This window comes from Phocoena sinus, chromosome 20, assembly GCF_008692025.1.
Source record: "Phocoena sinus isolate mPhoSin1 chromosome 20, mPhoSin1.pri, whole genome shotgun sequence".
In the NCBI taxonomy this organism is placed as follows: domain Eukaryota; kingdom Metazoa; phylum Chordata; class Mammalia; order Artiodactyla; family Phocoenidae; genus Phocoena; species Phocoena sinus.
Window position 1 is genome coordinate 39266168 of NC_045782.1, and position 25410 is coordinate 39291577.

Here is a 25410-nt window from a genome sequence, read left to right on the forward strand (position 1 = left end):
CGTTTATTTTATAAGCACTGAGCGCCACAGTAATGGCCGTGGTCAGGTAAAAGGCTCCCAAGGTGGAGATGGAGTAGAGGCAGAGGAGGGCGGAACGGCTCTCCCGCCCACACGGTGGGCATCTCCCACGCAGGGCCAAAGTCTTCATCATTGTGGTCCCAGAGCCCAGCCCTGAGCTGCCACAGTAGGCCCGGGATGGAATGAAGGAAACCAGGAAGGCGCCTCCACCTCCCAGTCCCCATGTGTCGCAGGATTGTGCGTGGTCAGAGAACTGCAGGACGTTCCAAGAATGGATGACCCCACGGTCACACTGATGGCTCTGTTCAGGGGACAGTCCTCCTTCCCCCCAGGCCCGATTCCCAGAAGGGCAAGAGCCCGGCGGCTCAATCTCATCTCCGCTCCGTACTGGTGACAGCTCCAGTGTTGGGCTTGAGCGCCACCAGCCTCTTTTGGCCTATCCGGCTGGGTCTCAGCCCCGGCGGCCGGGCCCTCTGACTAAGGTGGGGAAGGGCCCGAGAAAGCGGCCGGATCCGAGATAAAAGCAGCAGCAGGGGGCGCCAGGGCGGCTGCCAACCTGACCCATGGAAGTAGGACGTGCACAGCTGACCCCATACTCTGTGGACGCCAACCTCGCCGGAAGCCAAGGGAGCCCCCTGAGCGGGGCGGCGTCGCGCGAGCAGGAGCGGAGCCACGCGGGGCCACGAGGGCCCCCGCTCCCGGCGTCCGCCCCCCCGGCCCAGCGCCGAGCGCTGCATTCGGAGCCTCGCGCCCTTCAACAGCAGTTGCTCACTCGGATGCAGCTGGTCGGTAGCAGTCTCCCCAACGGGAGCCAGTCGGCGTCCCGATGTCCCAGCGTGGCCTTTACTGAACAGAACCAGGTGACCACCCTGCCGGTGCGGCAGCTCGCGGAAGATGTGGCAGCTGTACGGGGTGGCTTCCAGATGAAGATGTATGCCCACGGCTTCACCCCTGAGGAGCTGGTGGTTCAAGTGGACGGCGGACGCCTGATGGTGACTGGCCAGCGGCAACTGGAGGGCTGTGACCCGGATGGGGGCGGCTTCCGCGTGGCGCGGAAGGTGCACCAGCAAATGTCATTACCACCGGACCTGGATCCCGCCGCCATGACCTGCTGCCTGACCCCCTCTGGCCAGCTGTGCGTCCGTGGCCAGTGCCGGGTGCTGCCTTCCCCTGAAGCCCAAACAGGACCCGCCTCGAGACTCAGGAGCCGTGCCTCTAAGAAGGGTTCCAAACTAGCCTGACCCAGTAAACCACCACCGTAGTGAGCAACACAACAGCTTCAGAGTCTGCGGTCGTTTCTTGGGGCTGGGGTCAGAGGGGGAGGTAGAACAAAGGTAGAGGGAGGCCAGGTGGAGGGCCCAGAGGGGCAGGAAAGGCACCTCAAGGTGGTGGTCCACGATAAATCTGGCCCCCGGGAAGCTGGGGGGAGAGTGGGCAGTGTTGCTTTACTCAGCTCACCTCACTGCTTGGACCAGCAGGGAGCAGCAGAGGGCCAAAAGGGCCCCAGCATCACTTGACTCCAGAACCAGCAGAGGGCCCCCCAGAGACTAGGGAGCAGACGGCTTGGACCCAGTGTGGGGCTGCCGTCTTGGCCTTATGACCAGTCCAAGGTTCCAGAGGTCGTCGGTGTTCCTTCCTCTTCAGAGAAGAGGGTGAGAGGACCCCAGCTCTCACGAGCCTAGTACAGACTAATCAGAAAACCCCAAAGAGGTTGTTCCTGGTGTTCAGAGACCAACTATTTTCAAATACAGACTGCACATACCCCAATATAACCTGGAGGGGCTGGGGGAGAGGCAAATGCAAGGCCCTCAACTTCAACCTTGGTGAGGTTCAGCCCCAGCTCACTCTCACCCCACTCCACCCAGTTAGAGCAGTAACAGCTGGCCTCTTTCTCTTGGTTACCATGACCACCAACATCCCCTCACTTTGGGGGCGGGGGGGGGGGAAGAAAGCTTTTGTTTAACAAGATTTAGAGGTTCATTTTAAATTAACTTCAAGTAAGCTAGAGAGGCTACGGTCTGATAAACTCTGCCAGAGAAAGACAAGGAAGACAAGCGGGAGGTCGATCGATCGGCTGACTATATTGACAAGATACTGATTGGTTACATGTTGAAGAAAACATACAATACAAAATACAGAAAAAGTTGGTTCCATCCCCTCCCACTACCCCCCCTTAACCACCCACCCCCCCAAATACTCATCATTGTGATTTGGTCAGAACAGGGCTCAGAGCCAGAGGTCAGGGTGACCAAGGACGAGGGGGAAGGGGGCTGTGGGCAATGGGTTCGTGGCTGTCACAATAATGCTGTGGTAATGCTGTGGGTTCTCTCCCAGCTGTGAGTCAGGGGGTGGGGAGGGGACGCTGCAGCCTGATGACAGCCAGCTGAGGGAAGAGCTGCCTCCCCCTTCCCTGGCCCCTAGGGCCTGCCCCGTCACCCAGCACGAAGCACACTCCAAACACAGTTAAGGATATGGATGCTCTTCCTGAGCCCGCTGATCAGCAAGAGGGAGAGAAGGGAACTGCTCCAACCCCCGCCTCCCCATACACCAGGGTGGGGGGAACAGGGGCACGTGGCTACTGCCCGCAAAGGAAGAGTGGGAGAGCGGTAGACAGGGCAGAGGTGGGAAGAGCAGATCATATATATTAAAAAAGTGACTTAAGACTTAAAATTGAATTAGTATTTGTACAGAAAGGTGCAGGTGGAATAACTCACTCCGGCCTATGATCAAAATGATATGGAGAAACCATGGTGGGCCCCTCCCCCTGCCCCCCAGTGGTGGCCCAAGTCGGTAAGTGCGATTGGTTAGAGTGGATTCCAGTCGGGTCGTTGAGGCGGAGGAGGTGGGGGCAGTGGGCAGGTAAGGGGGGCTCAGTTGCTGCAGCACTGGCTCCGGCTGGCAGGGTTGTTCTCCTGGAGGTCCACTCCTCGGTTCCGGCCCGGAGCACAAGCTGTATTCTGGGGCTCGTTCTTGGGAAGCTTCTTAGCTGTTTGGGAGACGAGGGGGAAGATGGGTGTTTGTGGGGGAACCCTAGTACTCTCCCAAGTCCACTTGGGTACCACCCAATCAGTGATAACCAACATCCTGATGGATGTGTGTTCTATGTGCCAAGTATATTTTGGGTCTTTCAGGAAACTGAGGCAAAGAGGGGTTAAATAACTTGCCCAGGACCACAGAGTTAGTAAGTGGTAGAGGGAGGATTCAAACCCACACAGGATGGATGACTCTAGAGCCAAATGAGCCCCAAAATCCTAAGCGGGTAGGGGGCTGGTGATGTACAGCTTTAGGTGGGTGGTACACTGCAGGGTCAGGAAGTGAAGTGGTGAGACTTTGCCCAGGCTTTAGAAACCTCTGGAGTGAGAGTCAGATGAAAAAGAAAACAATTTTATCAAAGTATCAAAAATGGTAAAAGATCTGTTGGTGAAGGGACCCCACAGACCTACTACAGAACAGCAGGCAAGTAACACACCCCGGTTGGGGGAGAGGAGCCGAGGCAACTTACCTATTGCCATGAAAATTTCATTCACATTCATCGCAGTCTTTGCTGACGTCTCCATAAACAGCAAACTGTTGTCCTCTGCATAGGCTTGTGCTTCCTGATTTGGACGGAGGTGAGAAAGTGGGTGGGAGGGAAACACTGACAGCTGGCAGGGGCTGAGGCCCAGGGTAAAAATCTTCCCTGATCACAGTGTCTTCCACACAACAGAGACAACACAGGGGTGTTCAGGCCTAAGGCTCCCCTGCTCTGAGCTCCCCCACTTCACATACAGCACCTCTCAGCTCACACACGTCGGCAGAAGTTTGACTCGGGTCTCCATAGGCCCAATCTGCCTTCTTGCTCTTCAAAATCACTAGGCTAGGAAATATTTCTAGAAAGCTATCCTACAAATACACTTGCACATTTGGACAAAAGTATGTGCATGTCGACTATGGCACCGTTTCCAGTCTTTCGCAATTACACACGACCTAGAAGTCCATCGGGTGGGGAGTGGTAAAAAAGTTAAGTATATAGTATGTAAAGAAAGGGATTCATGCGCTTGTGCATGTTTCCAGAAAGACAAGAAACTGCGAGGAACTTGGGGGAAGGGAGATTGAGTTTCTAGGGTCAGAGACCCAAATTTCATCCTGTATACCTTCTTGTGCTGTTTAAAATCTCCTATGTGCACATATTACCTGAAAAAGTCTGTCTTTTTCACCGTTTGGTTAAAAAGCCAGTTCATAGAAAAAATTAGCCGAAGCTTCTGCTATCCATATGCACACACACCCCACCACCACCACTGACAGAGAAGGCGGAGTGGTGGACGGCATCCCCTTTAGGCCCATGCTCGAGCCGTGAGGGGACAGCAAACAGAAGCTCCCCTGCTGCCGCCCAACGCAGCCCTTCACAAAGCCCGAGCAGCCTGGGGAAGCCGAGTGGAGCTGGCTCGTCCTCCCCCGGGGCCTGGTCCGTCCCCCACCTGGAACTCCACGGCTCTCTTGCTGGCCAGGTCGGCCTTGTTGCCCGCGAGCGCGATGACGATGTTGGGGCTGGCCTGCCTCTGCAACTCCTTCACCCAGTTCTTGGCCCGTGCAAACGTATCCTGGGGAGACAGGGCCAGAGCGTCAACAGGACGGAGCAGGCATTCTGCCCAGGGCTGTTCACTGGAGAAGCTGGCGCTGGCAGAGCCGAGGTGTCTAAGATGTCATCACCCTGAAGATTCTGGCGAGACACCCCCAAACACCAAAGGAAATGTGCCCACCCCCCCATTCAGGAACAAAGGGTCGAGAAGCAAGGGAAAATCTTTACTGTGTTGGTGATGTCGTAGACCACGATGGCAGCCTGGGCCCCCCGATAGTACATGGGGGCCAGGCTGTGATACCGCTCCTGTCCAGCTGTGTCCCAGATCTCAAACTTGACTGTTGTGTCGTCCAAGCAGACGGTCTGTGTGAGGAAGGCCGCTGGAAGAGGGAGGGCAGTGTTACCAGGCACAGAGGGGCCGAGGAGACACCCTCACGTATCTGCACTTAGAAGCCCGAAAACCCGCAACCCGGCGGCCAGAGAAGCCGAGCAAGGCAGGTGGAGCGGGCGCTTCTGTGAGTCGAGGGGGCTGGGGGTTGCACAGGCTTTACAGACCCAGCCAGGCAGGACTGGGAGGAGAAGGGAAGCCTGCTTGTACTTCAGCCATTTCAGGAGCCCTCTCTGAAGGACAGCGGCGAGGGGCAGGACAGGGAAAGTCTAGGAGAAGCCTGGTCCCAAGCACAAAAGGGTGGGCCCACGCTCCTCCTCCCCTCCCTCCCCTCAGAGAACAGTCCTAGCCCCTCCGTCTGCTCCAGCCCAGTGGCACGGCTGGCCTTCGGTGTCCTGAGGACACTCTCACACACACTCAGCCACGCTGGAGGAGACTGAAGTACACGCCGTGCTACTGCCAGGTGGGGGCTGGGTGGCCGGCTTCCCGCTACCCCTGCCACCTCCAGGCACGCTGGCTAGCCGCCACCCTCGGCTTTGCCCTCGACTTTACTCCTGATTGGCTCGACCTTCAGGGAACACAGTGACCCCATCTCTGGCCTGAGGAGGCAGGGGAACACACGGCACTTGTGCACGTGCTTCAAAGGCGTCTCGCAGCTGGGGCTGGCAGGTGGGAGTCTCAGCAGAGGATCCCGACGGCTCTGTGCAGGAAGCCGGCTCTCCTGGTCGGCCCTCCCCCCTCCTCCCTGAGGGGCCTGGGGCACTGCCTCACTTCCCCTCTCCGGCTCCTGACTCGAGTGCTGAGGAGGCAGCAGAAGACTGCTGACACGGCCTACTTCGTTTCCAGCTGCCTGGAAACCTCCTGCCGACCAAGAGGGTAGAAAAAGGATGACTCAAGCCCAAGGTCGGCCCCAGCCCCTCGGGGTGTGTACTGGCCACTGAGGCAGGAGGCTGGGTCCAGACCCTCACGTGCTAAATGCTGACCACTGGGAAATCAATGATGGGCTCTGAGCTCAAGAAGGGGTAAAGCTCAGCTTCAGAAACGCCAGCCCACTTACGAGGCCATTTCCCCATTCTGGAACGTGGGGGAGGCCGGGGTAGATGCACTGCCTAGTAGCGGTAAGAAGAACCCTCAGAGAGGCAGACGCAGCCTCTCCCTCCCCAGGCCAGTGGAAGGGTGTACCCGGGGCCACACAAAGAAATCAAGAGACGGAACCAGGAGAGGAAGGCAGTTTTCGAATCTCAGCTAATTCCTACTAGATGCTTGTTGAGACTCTGACATGGAGACCAGCTGCTGGGTTTGATTCCAGGGCCCAGGTGAGGCAAGGCGCTGCTGCCCTGGGCATGCTTAGCCTCTGGGCAGTTAGCTTCCCTTCTCCTCCACGACACCAAGGCATTTCTTCCACTCCCCTGAGGCCACCCCCTCTCCCTCGGGCCCACTCACCTCCAATTGTGCTCTCCTGGTACTCGTGGAATTGACCCTTGACGAAGCGGAGGACGAGGCTGGATTTGCCCACTGCGGACTCCCCCAGCAGGACCAGCTTAAACTGACAGATCTTGTTCCCAGCAGCTGGTCCGTTGGGTCGTGCTGCACCTCCCCGACCCGCCATGGCCCGTCCCGCTGCAGTGGTGCCGGTGAGCGTGGGGGCGGGGGCCAGTGCTGTGCAAAGAGGCACTTAGTGGGGAGGGGCCTCCAACTGCAAGGGAGAAATCGGAAGTGCTGGGTTAGGCCAAAGACTGCCACCCAGTGAGCCCTCCCTAAACCACAGGTCACTGCCCCGCCCTGATGACCTGGCTGACTGCCTCCCCTCTCCCTAACCCCCTGCCCGGCTTCTCCACAAGTTAGGACACGAGCCCTAACTCGGCTGTACCGCACATCTCCTGGCCCTACAGCCGTCCGACAGTAAAGGGAAAAGTGGTCCCCCAACTCTAGGCTCACAGCTCTGGGCAAACACACTGACCTCCCATCCCCAGATATGTACATTCACATACAAATAAACGCCCACAGGAGAGGAATGGGCATGTGCCAGCCTGGGGACAGTTAAGTCAACAGGCAACACAGGGTACCAGAAAATGGCTCAGCGGACACTAGGATCTAGCTCAACAAACAGTTGACCTGTGTGCGGTCTGGTAGCTCAGATCACAGCCTGCCTCCGTGCAAAGCCAGAGTGGGTGGTGAGGCCAACCAGGGAACGGGGAGTCCCAGTGGAAAGCTCCTCAGACAAGGTGCTCGGCCAACCTCCTGGGCACTCAGGGACCAGGGCCTGGCCAGGTGCAAGTCGTTATCAAAAGAGCTGTTTTGTCCTGCCATCTCCGGTCTCAGTGTGAGGCTGGAATCAAAGCCTTATTTCACTCCCTCACCCTGAGCCTCTTCCCCCCAGCGCTCTCATTTCTGATGGGCCAGAAGTCTCACACACATTAAAAAACCAAACACACACCACAGCCAGCGAGCTCTGCCGGCAGTCAGACAGCTGCCAAAGCTCCCTTTTAAATAGAGACCTCAGTTCCATTCTCCACTGGCAGAGGCAGGGCTGAGGGAGGACGAGGGGGAGGTGTGGGAGGGCGGAGACAAACACGGGGACCAAGACCAAGACCTGCACACCCGGCAGCTGGTGTTCCTGCACTGACATCTTTTTTTTTTTTTTTTTGCGGTACGCGGGCCTCTCACTGTTGTGGCCTCTCCCGTTGCGGAGCACAGGCTCCGGACACGCAGGCTCAGCGGCCATGGCTCACGGGCCCAGCCGCTCCACGGCACGTGGGATCTTCCCGGACCGGGGCACGAACCCGTGTCCCCTGCATCGGCAGGCGGACTCTCAAACAGTGCACCACCAAGTAAGCCCCTGCACTGACATCTTAGTCACTCAGTCAGTGGTACCCTCGGAGGCGCCAACTATTTTTTTTTTTTTAAGGTTTGGAACTGCAAAGAAGGATGAGGAGACTATCTCCAGAAGCCTCTAGAAGACTTATACTAAAAGGTATCAGAACGTACACAGAATGTTTGACAAACGAGCACTGTGAGTAGGTACTGTGTCCAAAACACGCTGTGCGGCGTTTGAACCTAAGCTGAGAAGAAAAGGTTTGGATGAGAATGCCCTGTGCAGAATAGAGTCTATGCAGGAAGGGTCTTCGGAGCAAGACAGCCCTGACCTGCCCCTGAACGCAGGGAGCGCGTTCCCTGACAGTCAAAGGACGGGGTGTGAATGAAGAGGGGAACGTTTGTGGGAAGCAATGGTCTGTGCTCATGCGAGAAGCAGGCACAGAGGGCTTGCTTTGTGCAACCTCAAATCGTTTCTCCACGTCCAAGTTCTCCCAGCAACTCATTTAAAAAGTGAGCTTCAGGAAGAGTGATTCACTAACCAGGAACAACAGTTTCCTTTCTGGACGGCACTAAAGGAAAAGAGGTTTGCAGCGGGGGCCACCTATTCCCCAAGAGTACAGGGAAGGAAGCATGGGGGGGGGATCTCAATTAGTGACAAGAAATGCCAGTTTTGAAATATTTTAGTTTAAGATGCTTTCTCTTTTCACCCCAGTCAGTGACGTTGGCAAGATTCTACACTATGGCCCTTGAGGTGAGGGCCGTGCTTTTGGCTTCTTTGCTGCCTTCCTCTCTATGTTCTGGACAAACAGGGAATTCAAAGAGCGCTCACCAAATGAAATGATTTTCAGAGACAGCTAACATTTACTGAACGCCTGCACGACCATTATCTCCTTTAAGCTTTAAAACCACCTCCCATTTTTCAGATAAACAGCCTGCGCTCAGGTGTTAAATGCCCTGCTCAAGGCCACCCAGCACATGGTGAGGGTGCCTGGACGCCAGCCATCCTCCCGGCTGTAGGAAGAACGGTGGAGGCAACGCCCACCCTCTGTGTTTGGTTTCGGGCTGCTGGGTGAATGAGAGACTCTTTCAGTGGCAGCAGCTTTGCTGGCCCAGCAAGGGCTGGCTCTGGCTGACAGTCACAGTGATCTTGTAGTCCCTGTGTATTCCTGCCACCAGTGGGAGGAGTCGCCCAGGGCCAGGCCAGGCAACAGCAATGATGGGAAACCACGATGGAATTACAGGTTGGTTATTGCCACGAATCCACGTGACACATAATCTTGGCCAGGCAACAGAGTGTGGCTGGGGCACTGGAGGAGGAGGTATGAATGAGTGGGGTGAGGGGAACAGAGGGGAAGACTGATTCCAAGAAAACCAAAGCAGCTGAGGCTGAGGGCCACTGGGGTAGGAGGTAACCAGCATCTACAAGTCAAGAAAAACAGAGGTAACATCTAAGTCTCGTCCCTATCAAACCAGTGGGTTTCCAAACCTGCCCAGACAGAATCTGATTTTTTTAAACAAGCCAGAAGAGACAAATAACTTTCATGCAGTGGTTCTCAGTTCTCAACCGTCTGCACAACAAAATCACCTGTGCAGCCAGCCCCTGGAGATCCGATGAAGGTTTGGAGAAGGGCCTGTGTCTGCATTTCTTAAGCGCTGTTGGGTGCTCCGCCTGGCGCAAACGGCCTGGTGACATGTTCTGCCTGGATGCTGGTCCTGCCCTCCACAGATACCTGAGCAGGCACACACAGCATTTTTTTATGGCCTGTTGCCTCGTGGTTTACCTGGACCCACTTAGTGATCACATGAGCAGAGGTCTTGAACCTTCCCAGACAATAAAGCACAGAGGAAGCTGATTGTGCCATGAAGGGCACATGGAGACATGGAGGTGCCTCAGACAGGCAAAGGCCACACTCTGAGCCCCAGGAAGCCCTATGCCCTCCCCTCCCAAGACTGGGAAATCAGAGACGGAGCCCCTGGCAGGTGGTAAAGGTGAATTCACTGAGCTTGCCTGCTGTCTGGGGGAGGCAAGCCCACTGTGGGAATCTTTCCTCCTGAACCAGCAGCTAGAATTACCCACAGGCACAGTCAAATGATGGAATTATAACCCAAAATGGCACAGTAAAAGTCTTCTGGTTTTTTAGTAATTTTTTTTTTTTTTTTGGCCATACCACGTGGCTTGTAGGGATCTTTGTTCCCCGACCGGGGATCGAACCCGTGCCCCCTGCATTGGGAGCACGGAGCCTTAACCACTGGACCGCCAGGGAAGTCCCCAGTAAAAGCCTTCTTTCAGACCAAAATCCAATTCCCTTTAAGAGCTAAAGCTGTGGTCAAAGTTCCTTATAAGATACAGAATAGGCCAAAAATATATATATATTTTTAAAAACCAGTTTCTCCAGCACCAGGAAAAACACACAAGTGGGATGAATTTCCTCCTGGATATTTTCGTGAAGCTGCTGAAATGGGTAGAGCAGCACCTTGAGGGCCCCTCCTTGCCGTAACCCCCTCCGCCACGCTCCAAATCAGAAACCTGGTTTCTTCAGAGGCCACGAGAACAAGCACCACTCCCAACCCCACGTCTTCACGGGAAACGGGAGAGAATTCGAGGACGGGGGCATCCTACACCTTTCCCCATGGGGCACATGAAAGGGCAGAAGGGATCGGAGCTCCTAAACACTCTGGCCCGTGAACAGGCATAATGGGCACACACCCAGCCCATCCTGGGGCCAAGCGGGGAGAGAAAGAGGAAAGAAGAACGGGACGCTGCTCTTCCTTGCTCTGGACACTGTAGGTCAGTGGGTCTCAAAACTTTTCTTCATCAGAATCACCCGGGGCGTTTAGAAAATAAGCCTGACCAACTGAATCTAGAATCTCTAGAGGCGCAGTCCAGAAATCAACGTTTTTAACACAAGTTCCCCAGGAATTCCCTGGTGGTCCAGTGGTTAGGACTGGGTGCTTTCACTGCTGGGGGCCCGGGTCCAATCCCTGGTCAGGGAACTAAGATCCCACAAGCCATGCGGCGTGGCCAAAAAAATAAAATAATAAAACAAAATAATCCCCAAGTGATTGTAGGAGGCTGATTTAAGCCCAAGAGCTGCAGTTGACACAGGAAGGAGGGAGGAATGTGAGAAAGGCGCCCCCCAGACAGGTGCCGTGGGCAATACAGGTGGATCAGGCTGGCGGTTGGAGACTGGTTCCTGGCTTTATTCAACACCTGAAGCCTTCTCCAAGATGCGAGATCCTGCTGGAATGTTGCCCCTCCCCCCAGCCTCCACTCGAAATGTTCACCTTTCTCTTCTCTAATCCATGAAGTCACCCACTTCATACTCTTTGTCCTTCTGGTAAAGAGTGAGCAATTCCAGCTGGTGGGTGTCTCTCTCGTGCTTCCTGTTTGCTTCGGAGACTTCCTCTAGCTGAGAGTCCCGGCACAGCTCGGATAGTGAGCAGATTAAGGAAACCAACCAGATTTTGTTTTGGCCAGAGGCTGGTCTGCTCTAGACTTGCTCACTCAAGGTTAGCCTGGGGCCCCCTGGGACCAGGACAGGGAGAGTAGTGGGGAGGGCGTGGTGCAGAGAACCCAGCAAGCCCGCCCAGGGCCCCTGGAGGCGGTTCTGACCGGTGACTCTTCAGCTACACTTTACTCTGGATAAAAGCATTCCTGAATATTTAACACCCTGAGAGTTGGGCAAGAGGACCTCAGCAGCAACCTGTTAGCTTAAAGAGAATAAATGAAAAAATCAGGGGACACGGGAGAGGTAATTGGGTTCAAAAGCTAAGGTAGAAGACATTAAAACGCTCAGAACAGCAGGGGAGATGATTTACCCGTAGACTCAAGAACACAGCTCGTCCTCAAAGGGAAAACCACCACTACTGGCACCCAGGACCACAGGGCAGACTCACAGCAGGACTACGCAGGCCTCGAGCTGGTTGCAGAGACAGAGGAAAGAAGAATCTGAAGCAACACAGCCAAGAGCCCCATGAGGTCCCCACGCTCCTTCCCAGCACAACGAGCAGTCGGGACGCGGGAGGCTGAACTGGGTTTGGTTAAAGCCTGGCTCCACCGTTTATTAGTTGAGTGACCCTGGCCAAGGCAGATGAGTGACCGCTGTCAGCTTCAGTCCCTTATCTATAAAATGGTATTACTTCATACCAGTCACACAGAGCTGTTAAATGAAACAACACATGGTGTGCATGGTACAGCACCCTCCTGAAGGTGAGGTTCTAACGAACGGCAGGGTTGTTATACTACTAAGAGCCTAACTAAGTAGCTTTGACTCACTGGTTGTCAAAGCTCAAAACTCCTCTTCATAATTACAGAGAAGGAGATGGAGGTGAGGCAAGGTGACCTGCCCAGGGTCACAGTCAGGTGGTGGCAGAGCCCGAGCCCAGGACTCATAACTCCAGAAAGGCTCCAACCCAAGAATATTAATAACGTCATCACATCCACTAAGAATAATGGGGCCACCACCTTCTGTCTATGCTTTAATAAAATATGGCTTTTAACTATGGGAAAAGGGGTTTGTATCAAATTTAAAAAACACGCTGCTGGATGGAAAAGTTCTATATCTTGATTTGGGAAGTAGATAAATGGACGTCTACAAATGTAAAAATGCACTTAAGATTTGTAAGCGTCAGGACTTCCCTGGTGGCACAGTGGTTAAGAATCTGCCTGCCAATGCAGGGGACAAGGGTTCGAGCCCTGGTCCGGGAAGATCCCACATGCCGCGGGGCAACTAAGCCCGTGAGCCACAACTACAGAGGCTGCACTCTAGAGCCTGCGAGCCACAACTACTGAAGCCCGTGCTACACAACAAGAAAAGCCACTGCAGTGAGAAGCCCGCACACCGCAAGGAAGAGCAGCCCCTGCTCACCACAACTAGAGAAAGCCTGCGCGCAGCAACAAAGACCCAACGCAGCCAAAAATAAATAAATACATTTATTTATTAAAAAAAAAAAAGATTTGTAAGCTTCACTGTATGTAAGTTACATGTCAATAAAAACGTTAAAAATGCTGCTGGTATAGAATTTTGCATACAGCAATGAAAAATTAAAGCTTAGAAATATGATACCAATCTAGCTCCCCTGTACATAAAATATTTTCTGTCTTAGTATAAAACAATTCAGAGTAAAGACTATGAAAAAGGGGCTTCCCTGGTGGCGCAGTGGTCAAGAATCCACCTGCCAATGCAGGAGACACGGGTTCGAGCCCTGGTCCAGGAAGATCTCACATGCCGCGGAGCGACTAAGCCAGTGCGCCACAACTACTGAAGCCTGCGCTCTAGAGCCCGCGAGCCACAACTACTGAGCCCGTGTGCCGCAACTACTGAAGCCCGTGCGCCTAGAGCCCGTGCTCCGCAACGAGAAGCCACTGCAGTGAGAAGCCCGTGCACCGCAACGAAGAGTAGCCCCCGCTCGCCGCAACTAGAGAAAGCCCACGCGCAGCAACAAAGACCCAACACAGTCATAAATAAATTAAAAAAAAAAAAAAAAAAAGACTATGAAAAAGATGCTGTCTGAATTAGAAGAGGGCCAAAATAGAACAAAGATACCCAAACAAATAAGGGGCAAGAGAGCAGGATTCACCATAAACAAATGTGCCTGCTGCATACATATTAAGAATATATTTATTGTTTGTACTTAACTGTGAGCTAAAGAATCTTAAAGTTGTTTAAAGCTTCACGATAGTAAAAAGAGAAGCTGACGCTTGTCTTTTCAGCAGGGAGAAAGAGGTTATGATGGTGTGATGCTCTGCACTCCCCAACCAGTCCAGAGCGTATCTGCAGAGGGAAAAGGGGTTTAGGGGTGGAATCAAAGAGAGGGGTGTCTTCCCTGTGTGACCAGGACTATGGAATTGCCACACAGAGAGCCTGTCTCTCACCTGGAGCATGTCACAGAAGAAGCTGGGCCCTGGAAGCCAGAAGCTTAACGGTGCAGGTTGAGATTCGGGGAGATGCTGACAGGGTGTGTCAGGCCAGGACTGTAGCCTCTTCCCACCAGTAAGTAGGGGGCTGAGGGGAGATGGCAGCAGGAGAGGAAGGGTATGCTGCCTTTACAGAGCCACAGCAAGACAACTCCCTTTCCAGGGGGAAGGGGGGGAAATCATCCCAGAGGGGGACTGAGAGTGAGAGGGGGGCCCCCTACCGCTGGGGCAGGCCCTTAAATCTGCCCCAGCCCGCCCAACTCCCTTAACTGGGAGCAGTTTCACTTCACTCCCCTTTCAACAGTAAGACTCTACTGGGGCTGAGTGCCTAGACTCCTGCACCACAGTGACGCCTGTGAGCATGGAGTCCACGAACTCCACCAACACCTGCAAAGGGGCCAGTGTGCAGGGGCACCAAGAGGCTTAAACCCTGGATACGCATGACCGAGTGGCCCTTGCCCGGTGTCCGGGCTGAACCTGGAACTGTGCCAGGAGCAGCCAGCCAGAGCACAGCTGCCCCTGCAGCCCTCTCCCTTGTCGGGAAGACCGGCTGTGTCGCTCAGCATAGATGCCAGGCCGAGTTGGGTGGAAGCCACTCTTGAGGACAGACCCCCAGCCTCCCGCGGCCCTGCCCCAGCAAGAGGCACCAAGAAATCCTTCTCCGATCTCCAAGCTGCTTTCTCAGCTCTCAACCACAGACGGGCTCCCTGGAGAGGAGGAGAAGCAGAGTCAGCGCTAACTTTCAGGCCCAGGATGAAAACCTCCAGTCCCTCTCTTCCTGTGCCCATGGGGAGGAAGGCTGCTGGTGGGGGCAGGGGCTTATCTACAGGGATCTGCTGACACAGCCTGGCCGTTGTGGCTGCCCATACCATCTGTGGAAGGGCCCCGGGATTCAGGGGCAGCTCTAGGGTTCTCATTCACCGGCCCTGCTGGCCACAGAGGAGCCAGGCGCTTGGGTGGTGGGGTCATGGGGAAAGCCAGCCAGACAGCGGTCTGCCTACAGCCGCACCAGGCAAGGCTCGTGCTGCCTACTGATTCGAAGAGGCACCGGGGGGCTCTCGGCCCTACGAGTGCTCCTCCTAAGAGACTATCTCCCTAAGAGGGCCTGGCCTCCAGCTCAGCACACCTCAGCCAGCAAGGCTGTGGCAGACCCTCCAGGCCCATGTAGGGCAGCTCTCTAAGAAGCCTCAAGCGAAAGCCTAATTTGAAGTCTGGCACTTTCGGTGGCACAAACCCACACACGCATCCAGCTACAGGGTACGGGGTGCGGGGTGAATGGGACCAAGGCTGTGTGGTGGCTCACCTCCCCCCCACCGCCCCAGCTCTTCACCTGCTGGTGCCAGGTAGAACACAAAGATAGCTGGACAAGGCTCAGCTTCTTCCCTGGCCACAACCTATACCTGCCATGGCCCCGGGATGGAGCACAGGTCATGCGGAAGCCAGTCAGGACAGCTGTAGGAGACCAGCTGACCCACAAGCCTCACCATTACTCTGTGTTTGAGCTGTTTATGCTCATGCAGTTACTACGTCCCCAGACGGTGCTAACTAGGATCTCAACAATACAGGGCCCATCGATCCCTCTGTCTTGGGAAGGTCTCTGCAGGGGCCAGGAGTACCTGCCTGAACAGCTGCTGCTTCTGCTGCTGCCCCAGGCCCAGAAAGACTCCAAGAACCTCTGCTGAAAGTCAGGATCATCAGCAACACCTGTTGATCGAGCTACTCATGCCAACAACTGACACCTCTCACAAACCCTTCCTGTCTTTACAAAAAAACAGAAAGTCAGTTTAAGTTACCACCCTCTTTGTTTTGCCCTCAGCTCCTAAACAGAGAGCAGAGGGCAGAGGTCATGCTTCAGAGGCAAGCAGGGGAAAAGAGAGTCAGGTATCAGATCTGGCAAAACCAAATTCCTCCTGCTCAGACACCACACACGCTATGGTCAGAGGCTGCCCAACCAACGAGAAACAAGGTCAAAGTTCCTGCTGTGGGATCTGAGGGATGATGGCTGCTCTCAGGAGCCCTGGTGCCAAAGAACAATATTTTAGGCTGATTTTCTCTTTCTTAAATTTTTTTTCTTTGTTTTTTTTTTTGTTGTTGTTGTTACGCGGGCCCCTCACTGTTGTGGCCTCTCCCGTTGCGGAGCACAGGCTCCGGACGCGCAGGCTCAGCGGCCATGGCTCACGGGCCCATCCGCTCCGCGGCAGGTGAGATCCTCCCGGACCGGGGCACGAACCCGTGTCCCCTGCATTGGCAGGCGGGACTCTCAACCACTGCGCCACCAGGGAAGGCCTCTTTCTTAAATTTTTGTCGAACAAAATGTAGAAGGGTGAAGTGAAGAAATCAGGCAATGAATGGGTCTCAACCGGTTTCGATGAATGAATCACACTTCTACTTCACAGCCCCAAATTTTCATGACTGTTGCGGGTGGCAAGAGGTTGGACAACTTGGGGGCTTGAGGATTGGGAGTGAGAAAGTGAGAGAAGCTAAGGGCATGTTGCAGATGAAACGATCATGCTACAAAATTCGCAAAGGCAGACTATGGGTTTCCCTTTAACAGCACGTAACATCAAACCTGACACACAGTGGGTGTTCATAAATGTGGTGAACCGAGCCTGCGATGTAGGTACAGCCCGGTTAGGTCTGGCAAGTGAACAGGGCAGCTGAAGGCTTCAATACACATCCATCTGCCAGACAGTTTGGATCCCCTAACAGAGCCATAGCCCAGTGAAGGAGACACCTCGCCACCCCAGACAGGACCTCTTAGGTTCCTTCTACACAGAGGTGAAGAGCACGAGTGCTGGAGTCAAACTTCAGTTCAAGTCCTGGAGCCACCACTTCCTAGGGTGACTCTGTGTTGTGTCACTAAACCCATCTCCTCCCGTGTAAAATAGAGAGATTAGCATCACCCGTCTCCCAGGGCTGCTGGGTAAAGGATGCACCGAAGACTCTCAGCAAAGGGCCTGCCTGGCTCAGAGCAAGCTCTCGATAAATAAATGTTCGCGGCGGGCAAGTCCCTATGAAGTGGAGTCCTCGAGTAAACGTTCAAACACTATTTATTCACATATTGCTTTTGCTTCCAGTTTCCCTGAACCCCATTCCTCAGTGCCCCTCATCTGGAGAGAATGCTGAGTAGGACACCAGCTCTAGTCTGAATATTTTTGCCCCTCTCCCAAATGCCTATGTTGAAATCCTAATCCCCACTGTGATGGTATTTGGAGGTGGGACCTTTGGGAGGTGAGGCCATAAGGGCAGAGCTCTCATGACTGGAATTAGTGCCCTTTTAAAAGAGAATCCCAGAGCGCCCTTGCCCCTTTCATCATGTGAGGACACAGCAAGAAGTTGGCAATCTGCAACCCGGAAGAGGGCTTCCACCAGAACCCAACCATGCTGGCCCCCTGATCCTGGACTTCCAGCCTCCAGAACTGTGAGAAGTAAATTTCCTTGTTTATAAGCCACCCAGTCTGTTGTAATTTTGTATAGCAGCCCAAACAGACTAAGACAACAACTTTCACCAGTGCCCTAGAAAAAGGAGCAGCTCACAGCTGATGTCCTATGTCCTGTCAACAACCAGAACCTTCTATTCTCTAGAAACTGGCTTCCAAAGCCACAAGAATGGAGGGTGGGGACGACCAGCACTAACCAAAAAATATCAACAGTGAGTTAAAGCCCCTAACCAGGCAAATCATGAACTCTTAAAAAAAAAAAAACCAAAAAAACCCTACAACACAAAACATCTTAAAGCCCAAATGCCATTCCTTCCATTTCAAAGCCTCTTTCAGGAAAGGGAAGAAGGAGTTCAGTGGTGGAGAGGGGGAGGGGACAGGACTAGGACAGCTGACAAAGACACCCGAGTTCCTTTTAAAAAACAGGCTGCAAATGCTAGAGGTTTGGAAATTGGTGTCATTAATCACCATAGCCTTTGGAGCGGCTCGGAGAGCAATTTGATGACTAGGAGAGCAGCCAGGGTTAGGGAGGCCACCCACACCCTCCCCCACGCCCTCCCCCACGCCTGGGATGCTTCTGACAGAGCCACCTGAAGGGGACACACACGGAGCTATGAATAGAAGGCAAGAGGCTTGTAAACCAACTCCTGTTAAGATCCCAAGTTAGTGTTTCCAGCAGGGCTCAAGTTACACATCTTCATAAGGATGACAGTACAACGGAAGGATTTAAGCTATTCAATGATTCAGGATCACAGCTCAAAGTGACAGCCTGCCCTTAGCCTGCCTGGAGCCACAAACCCTGCATGAACCCTCCCAAAGGGGAGGTCCATTTTTGAATGGCAGCAAAAGAACGCTGGCCCAGACCACATGGACTCGCCTACCAGACCTGGAAGGTTTAGCTGGAGAACTTAGCACCTGAAATACTGAATGATTATGTACCTCACCTTCCCAACTGGATAGTAAACTCCAGAGTAAATACCAAATCCGACCATTTTTGGATCAGTGAAAAAGCATGAGGCAGGGGTGGCAGAAGTGTGGAGAAGCAACGGCCTGCCATTGGGGTCAGCTCCCAGGAGTCTCCAGGGGTGGATTCCCCAGGCGCAGCTCCACCTCACCTACCTCTGGAGGCCTTGGCGACTACAACCAACCATCAAGAGGAGAAATAACGTAACTCCAACCACAAAACTCCACATCAACATAACTGAGAGGAAGCGTTTGCTAAAAAGGGAGTGGCCTTGGAGAGCCAGCTGATTCCAGGGCCAGGGCAGGAAATACACAAGGTAAGCCTGGAGCATCTTGTAGTGCCCAAAAGTAAGGAAGTGCTAACAAAAATGAAAACGAAAAATCCCCAAGATGATGGGGGTAGGTCAAAGGGAGCTGAAAAAGCTCCCAATGACCGAAGTTGGAACAATTTGAACAACAAAATGAAGTAGTACTGGGTTATAAACCAAAGTGTAAAATAAATGCCCACGAGTTCATAGTGATATAAATAATTGAATATATAAATGGGTGAGGATAGACAGATCTTTTGTGTACAAGAACTCCAAGTAATTCACGTAGATACCCTGCCCTGGAGGAGAGAAGCCTACCTCCCCACCCCTCAAGTGTGGGCTACACAGAGGGACTGCCTTCCAAGGAGGACAGCACAAAAAGGGGGAGGGGAGACAGTAGAGAAGCCCGACAAAGCCTGACAAAGCCTCAGGACTCCCCTGGTGGTCCGGTGGTTAAGAATCCATCTGCCAATGCCAGGGACACGGGTTCGAGCCCTGGTCCGGGAAGATCCCACATACGGCGGGGCAACTAAGCACGTGTGCCACAACTACTGAAGCCCGTGCACCTAGAGCCCATGCTCCGTAACAAGAGAAGCCACCGCTTTGAGAAGCCCACGCACCGCAATGCAGACCCAGCGCAGTCAAAAAACAAACAAAAAAAATCGCCTCAGCCTGGTGACCAAAGCTGACGCTGACAGTGCTAAGTCACGTTGATTGGACACACCCTTGATATGATGTGGTGAGAATGGCACTGAGGTCTTCCTCCCGCAAACCCATAGCCCCAGTGTAACCGTGAGGAAAAACATTAGACAAATCCCAATTGAGAAACACGCTATAAAATACCTGACTCCTCAATACTCCTCAAAACTCTCAAGGTCATCAACATCAAGGAGAGCCTAAGAAACTGTCACAGCCAAGAGGAGCCTAAGGAGACATGACTAAAGGTAAGACTAACTAAAAGGTAACGTGGTGTCCTGGATGGGATCCTGGAACGGAAAAAGGACGCTAGATAAAAACTAAGGAAATGTGAATGAAGTATAATAAAATATAATAAAGTATAAATTGGTTAATAATAATGTATCGTAACTGGTTCATTAATTGCAACAAATGTACAATATAATGTAAGATGTTAATCACAGTGGAAACCAGGTGTGGAGGTTTGGGAGAAAACTCTACCTTTGCAATTCTTCTGCTGGCACCCCCTTTGTTAGGCCCACCCTTATTCAAGAATGAGCCTTGTGCAGATATGCGAAGGAGCACCCAGGGCCCAGAGCTGAGTTCACTTCCATAGACCCTTGCCCAGCCCTGACCTGGGGTCAGTGCTGCCAAACCACACACAGCTGTGGGGGCACACTGACCAGGTACACGTATGCTGGAAGGGGGTCAGCACACCGTGGGTGGCCAAAGCCATGCTGCCTTTCCTGATGAAACTGCGCCGGACAGAGAGCTCTACCCTCTGGAAATTTAGTTTGTGACCTGTCTCCACCCCCTATATCATCTGTACTGTAGCGTTCATCCTGTTTACCTGTCCGCTCTCTTATCTATGAGCAACTCTGCAGAGGATGGACGAAGAAATGGCTCAGACTTTGGGATCGGAGGGACGTGAGCGTGAATCTCAGGTTCACCACATCTGTGCTGTGTATGTTAGAGGAAACGGGCAGGCGTTTGCTTCAAGGGGAGGTTTGAATGTCTGCCCTTTCCTTGGACAACCACAGCCTACTATGCTGGGTGTCACAGTGGGACTGGACACAGAGATAAAACAGGACACGATCGGCGCCCCCACAGGGCTCACACACTAGACAAGGAGGCAGACAAGGAGCAATGAGAGGAAAGTACAGGGAAGAGAAAAGCCCTCAGCCTCCTTCAAGGGAGGGGAGGCTTCACAGAGGAAGTGATGTTCCCACTGCGCTTTGAGAGAAAAGCTGGGAGATGCTGCTCCCAGGCAGGAGGTGGAGAAGGGCCTTCCGTGCAAAGGGGAGAGCACGCAGTTAGCCCAGAGACAGGGTGAGGAGGGATCCGAGCACAGACTTTCTCCCCCTGCTCCGCCACTCACTATGGAGTCCCCACCATAACCTGGGGACTGAACGCAGTGCCTTCCTCCTGGGCCTGTTGCGAGGATCAAAGGAGAGTGCCTGGCACATCGAAAGCAAAACTCAAAAAGTTTAGCTTTTATTTGCATTATTGTTCCTATATACAAGAGATGGGGATGTTTACTCTGAAAACTAATCTTTTATAGAACCAAGCTATTAATGCAGAGAACTCCTTAAGAAATACTCCAATTCTCCCATGCCAAGGCTCTTGAAAGCACTATTACCTGGGTTGGGGGACATCCTAGTTTACAAATTCTACCTGAAATGGCCCCAACAAAAGTATCCCGACTCAAGCTGGGGGAGAGAAAATGCAAACTTCCAGGAATCTGGGAATCGAACCCAAAGCAGCCTGCTGCAATCAAAATATTGTCCCCAAGTTTCCTGTTTTAGCTTAAATACATGCAAACTTTGCATTCCAATCTATAATAGACCCAGGATTGTTTTGGTATAAAAACGTTGAAAACTGAGTAAGACTGAAGTGCCTAGAAGATGCAAAGATGTGTGGCTCTGAGTATCCACTGGGTCTGAGAACCCCAGCGGGAGGCGCACAGTCATGGTCTTAGCGTTCTCTTCAGTAAAATGGGAATAGAACCCACAACAATTCTGTTTACCATCTATGGAACAAGACAGTATGGGAACCATCCATCAAACCACAGAGCGTCACAGTGAAAACTGGTAGACATGTTGAATCAGAATCCTAGGGATGAATTATGATGTACCTTCAAAACTCCATGGACCTCGTGATTGTCTATCCTGTACCAGGGAATGGACTAGCTTTACCCTTTGTTTCTAATTCAGCAAGATATTTTGTATCTCCATTTCACTGGAAGAAAGAGAGGTTCAGAGAGGTCAAGTAACAAGCCCAAGGCCACGCAACTGGTAAATGAGGGAGTCCAGATGACAACTCAGGCCTGGTTGACTCTAAGGCTCTCGTGCCTTCCACCCCACCACACCGCCTCTGTTTACCAGGCAAGGGTTAGAAGAAGAAGGGTCTAAGAAGGACTTGGTTGGTGGGGCTGGATTTAAATTTCTGACCTTACTCTGTGTTGCCATGTAAATTCTAGTGAAAGGAGCACCTGGGAGATGGCCATATTCTTCCCACTAGAAGCAGTACGCAGCACCAGAGGAGAATCGTGGGGGCTAAGCAGAGGCCAGCTCCACCAGTTCCCTGTGCCCTTCACCCTGCCCAGAGGGACTCCTGAGTCCACTCACTTTTACTTTCATTTTCTAGCCATCCTGACTTTCCGTTTCCCCAGAAATTAACGGCATGCAGATGTGAGCAAACTCTCAGGCCCTGAAGAGTGCTGACTTGGGACTCATAACTGCCATGGTCCCCAGAGGCAGAGGAGAAAGAAGACAGGAGGGCGGGGTAGGGCTGGGGAAGAATGCCGGAAGCAGAGGAGGAGTGCCACTGATGAGGATGCGAAAGAATCCGCACCTGGGCCACCGCTTGCGCACCCGCATGTCCATTCCTTCCACAAACAGACCAAAGGAGGACCCGCTGTTAGGGAAGATGAGGCACATCTAATCCCAAGACCCAGCTCTACCATTTTCTAACTGTGTGATCTAAGACAAACTACTTGAATTCCTTCAGCAGCATCTCTAAAGTGGAGAAACAATTCCCACAATCGCCCAGGAACACATGTGAGGAACACATGTGAAAAGAACTTGGCAACTTTAGACTGATTTATAAAAATCAGTTGTTACCACCCTTCTATAGTATAAAGGCAGGAAAAGACCCACTGGCTGTAAGAGGCAAGCAGGAGAGGAAGGGCATCAGAGGGGAGGGGCTTCTGTCCCACACACAGCCCTCCCTCTCTGCCAAGCAGTGTCAGATCTCTGCTTGGACTCTATAATCTCTGCATGCCAGAAGTGGCCACCTAACCAGTCAGGGCACTGGCGCCTTCCTGTCTCACTGAAAGGGAGAGCTTCTCCTTCAAAAGCTTGCTTTAGAATTAGAGCTGGGAGATCAGGTCCAGACAAAGAAGGTCCCCTCGGAAGGCTGGCCAGCCTCATCCTGGGACTCCCAAAGAGTTCCGGAAACTACAGCCCACTACTGAGGAGGTAAGTTTGGTCAGAGACCAATGGCCGGTGAGTAGGGGCACAGACTGACCAGATTAGAGAAACCAGGTTGGCCATAGAAGTCTCCAACAACCCTCCAAAGAAGTCCACAGAGAGAGAGCTTGTGGTTCTACTGCTGACTCTGACAAGAAACTTTTTTTGTTGTTCCATAAAAAATGAAAGGAGTGCATCCCAGGCCTAGCTCAAAAGTTTGCAGGAGTCAGACACTGGTGATTGTCCAGAGGAGGTCAAAAAGCTCTCAAGACGAAACAACTTTAACACTTATAAGTAGCATCCAAGGGCAGTAAAGATGGCCCAGAACACTGAAGAGATACAGAAATTCCCAAAGATTGCATGGCCTTCCCTCCCTTCCTCCACTGTAGATAGCAAGGGTCAGTCATGGCCTCAGAGTCAGGCTGCTCTCATTAAGGTGCAGTCTCTGGCCTGTACTTTGGCCACATAACAAAGAACCTCCCAGCTTGGTCTGAGACAGCAGCCATTTCACACACCTAAGTCCCAAGCAAGGGACAAGGATCAGATGTCAGTACCGGCTGTCTCTCGGAAAAGGTGGGGAGCCATCAGCACTTTGTGGCATGTGTGGGAATTCCTTGGGCTACAAAAATTTGCACATTAAGGACCCAGAGGTGCCACCACAGTGGCATCAAGTTAATCCTCTGCAATCTACAACTTACTTGATCTAGCCCAGAAGGGAATGGAGATAGACCCTAGGACTAAAAGTGGTGTGACCTGTTGATCAGGGAGGTGAGCATGTGTGTTTAGGGTGGGAAAGAGATAGCCCAGGACTCTTCAGTTCCAGACTCCTTATTTTTGGTCTATTTTCTCTTCTCTAAGGACCAACAGACAGCAGTCCCAAGAGGAGCAGTCCCTCTGAGGCAGCCTGGAACCACTCACGGGCTCTGCGAGGACAGGGCTGAGACTCCAGCAAGGGGGGAGGAGGAGGGGAGAGAGATGATAATGAATGGGCAGATCCACCCTGATCTATGCGATCTGTAGCTAGGATTGAGCAAACCTCAGCTAAATTGTTCAGAGGCAGGAAGAGCCAGAGATACACTCAGAGAACGACACAACACAACCAGAGGACAGGGCTGGGGGCTCAGGGGGCAAGGCACGGAGAAGACAGCTCATTCCTAAAGAGTGACCCAGACTTTAAACTCTGCTGAGATCCTGGGTGGCTCTCTGGCTTGAGGAAAGAGAGGAAGTTAAGGAGTTGTGGGAGCCGTCTCAGCCAGGACCTCCCCACCCCACCCCGCCCCAGCCCCAGGAAATCGAGATAAAATTCCTCTAGGGCTGGAGCGACAACTGTTTTTGTGGGACGGGGCGGGGTGGGGGGACGGGCTGGGGACAAGAGAGACGACAGACAACACTCCTGGCTACCTCTAAAAGAGAAGAGGGACGGGCTCCTTCACACCTGACAAAGATTCCTCCAATTCTGGGAGCAGAGGGAGAGGAACTTAGGGTCTCTCCCTCCCACAACCGGACCGGGACAGGCCAGAGGAGAGCCACAGGAGTTTCCCAAGGCTCACGAAGGGCAGGGAAGGGAAGGAAAGAAAAGATCTCCCCCGCTTTGGCTCGACGCCTGGGGAGCCCCTTAAGAGGGGGCTACGGGTCGGGGGAGGGGTCAGTATCCCCCTAAGCCAGGGTTGGGCGGGAGGAAGGGCCGCCCCGGAGAGGCTTCAACACGAACGAGACACTGCGTCCCAGGACAGGCACACTCACGGCGGCTCCGGGGCGGCGGCGGTACTTGGGGCCGGGGCTCGGACAGTCTCCGCTCCTCTCCCCCCAGCGGTGTCCCAGGCTCCGGCCTCCACTTCCGCCTTTCAGCCGCTCCGGATCCGGATCTCCACCTCCAACCCGCCCCTCAATACTCCCAGGCGACTGACAGGGCGGGGAGACCAATGGGAGGCACTCTTGGTCGACTCACAGGCAGTCCCGGCGTGGGGTGCGGGAGAGGCGGGAGAGCGCGCGCGAAGGACGGCGGGACTTGTAGTTCGCAGCGTTGGGAGGAGCCGGTGGCCGCCTGGGATTTAGGCTTAGGGTGGAGCCGGCGGCCGGCTAGGCGGAGCCCGGCCGGGAACTCTTTAAGGCCGGGCCTGACGACCGCGTCATCACGGATTCCAGGCGCCCCGAGGGGAGGCGTTTGGCGGAGCGTTGCAAGAGTGCAGAAGACTGTGTGTGCAGAATTGGGAAAGGAAAAACATGGTGTGAATGAATACGCACGTAAGGCCGCGTGGACCAGCCCTAAGCACTCGCTAACGCGGAGAAGCCCCTGTCCAAGCTTTCGGGCCAAGTCAGTTCTGGGAACCCGACTGTTGGGGACATTCTGAGATGAGAAAGATGATGGAAGCGCTATAGAAAGGGCTCTCTGGAGGCTACTGGGTGGGATCACAGGGAGAGCTCTTGCTACTGCCCAGCCGTAAACCGGGACCCTCCGCCTTTGGCTCAACCCCAACCTCCACCCCTGCCCCTGCCTCTCTCCATCCACAACCAGAACCAGCCCTTGTCTCTGATGCCAAATACTGAGTCAGACCACTTCTGCCTTGTCGCTCCCCATACATTCATAAATGCAGATTGGAACCACTTCTGTTAGTCCCCACTTTGCCCTTCCTATGGGTCAGGACTATTTCTACTTTTTCTGCTCCCCTCAGTATGGATTAAGACCACTTCTGCTTCTGCCCGCCCCCGACCCCCCAACACAGACCAGCATCTCCTCTGCTTCTGCATCCCACCCCCAGGGACACTACTCGGAACCTGTATGGAATCAAAGCTCACCCTGTAGACAGCTGTGGGCCTTGTTGCTATGACGCCAGCCAACACCCCTCATACTCTGGA

The 25410-nt window shown here is 53.5% G+C and overlaps 2 protein-coding genes across 5 annotated transcripts; one reads left to right on the forward strand and one right to left on the reverse strand.

Moving 5' to 3' along the window:
• The first annotated feature begins 553 nt into the window (after positions 1-553).
• HSPB9 (heat shock protein family B (small) member 9) lies at positions 554-1289 on the forward strand. Its single transcript, XM_032615124.1, has one exon. The coding sequence runs from the start codon at positions 582-584 to the stop codon at positions 1257-1259; it is 678 nt and encodes a 225-aa protein (XP_032471015.1). The 5' UTR covers positions 554-581; the 3' UTR covers positions 1260-1289.
• Positions 1290-2079: 790 nt separating this feature from the next.
• RAB5C (RAB5C, member RAS oncogene family) lies at positions 2080-24429 on the reverse strand. Of its 4 annotated transcripts, XM_032615128.1 has the most exons (8): positions 24298-24395; positions 11067-11701; positions 9367-9511; positions 6408-6660; positions 4805-4956; positions 4476-4598; positions 3521-3614; positions 2080-3004 (listed from the first exon to the last, which is right to left on the reverse strand). In XM_032615128.1, the coding sequence occupies exons 4-8, from the start codon at positions 6571-6573 to the stop codon at positions 2889-2891; spliced, it is 651 nt and encodes a 216-aa protein (XP_032471019.1). In that variant the 5' UTR covers positions 6574-6660; positions 9367-9511; positions 11067-11701; positions 24298-24395; the 3' UTR covers positions 2080-2888. The 4 variants fall into 4 exon arrangements, with proteins under 4 accessions (XP_032471019.1, XP_032471017.1, XP_032471016.1 ...); XM_032615126.1 differs by lacking the exons at positions 9367-9511; positions 11067-11701 and adding an exon at positions 19935-20044 and having other exon boundaries at positions 24298-24423; XM_032615125.1 differs by lacking the exons at positions 9367-9511; positions 11067-11701 and having other exon boundaries at positions 24298-24429.
• Between the last annotated feature and the right edge of the window lie 981 nt (positions 24430-25410).

Bases quoted from the DNA above. Each gene is read 5' to 3' on its own strand.
- HSPB9 (XM_032615124.1), top strand. From the start codon at position 582: ATGGAAGTAGGACGTGCACAGCTGACCCCATACTCTGTGGACGCCAAC.
- RAB5C (XM_032615125.1), bottom strand. From the start codon at position 6,573: ATGGCGGGTCGGGGAGGTGCAGCACGACCCAACGGACCAGCTGCTGGG. The intron at 3,615-4,475 runs GTGGGGGACGGA...CGTCCAAATCAG, and splicing joins AGAGAGCCGTGGAGTTCCAG to GAAGCACAAGCCTATGCAGA. The intron at 3,005-3,520 runs GTAAGTTGCCTC...TCTCCCAAACAG, and splicing joins TGAAATTTTCATGGCAATAG to CTAAGAAGCTTCCCAAGAAC.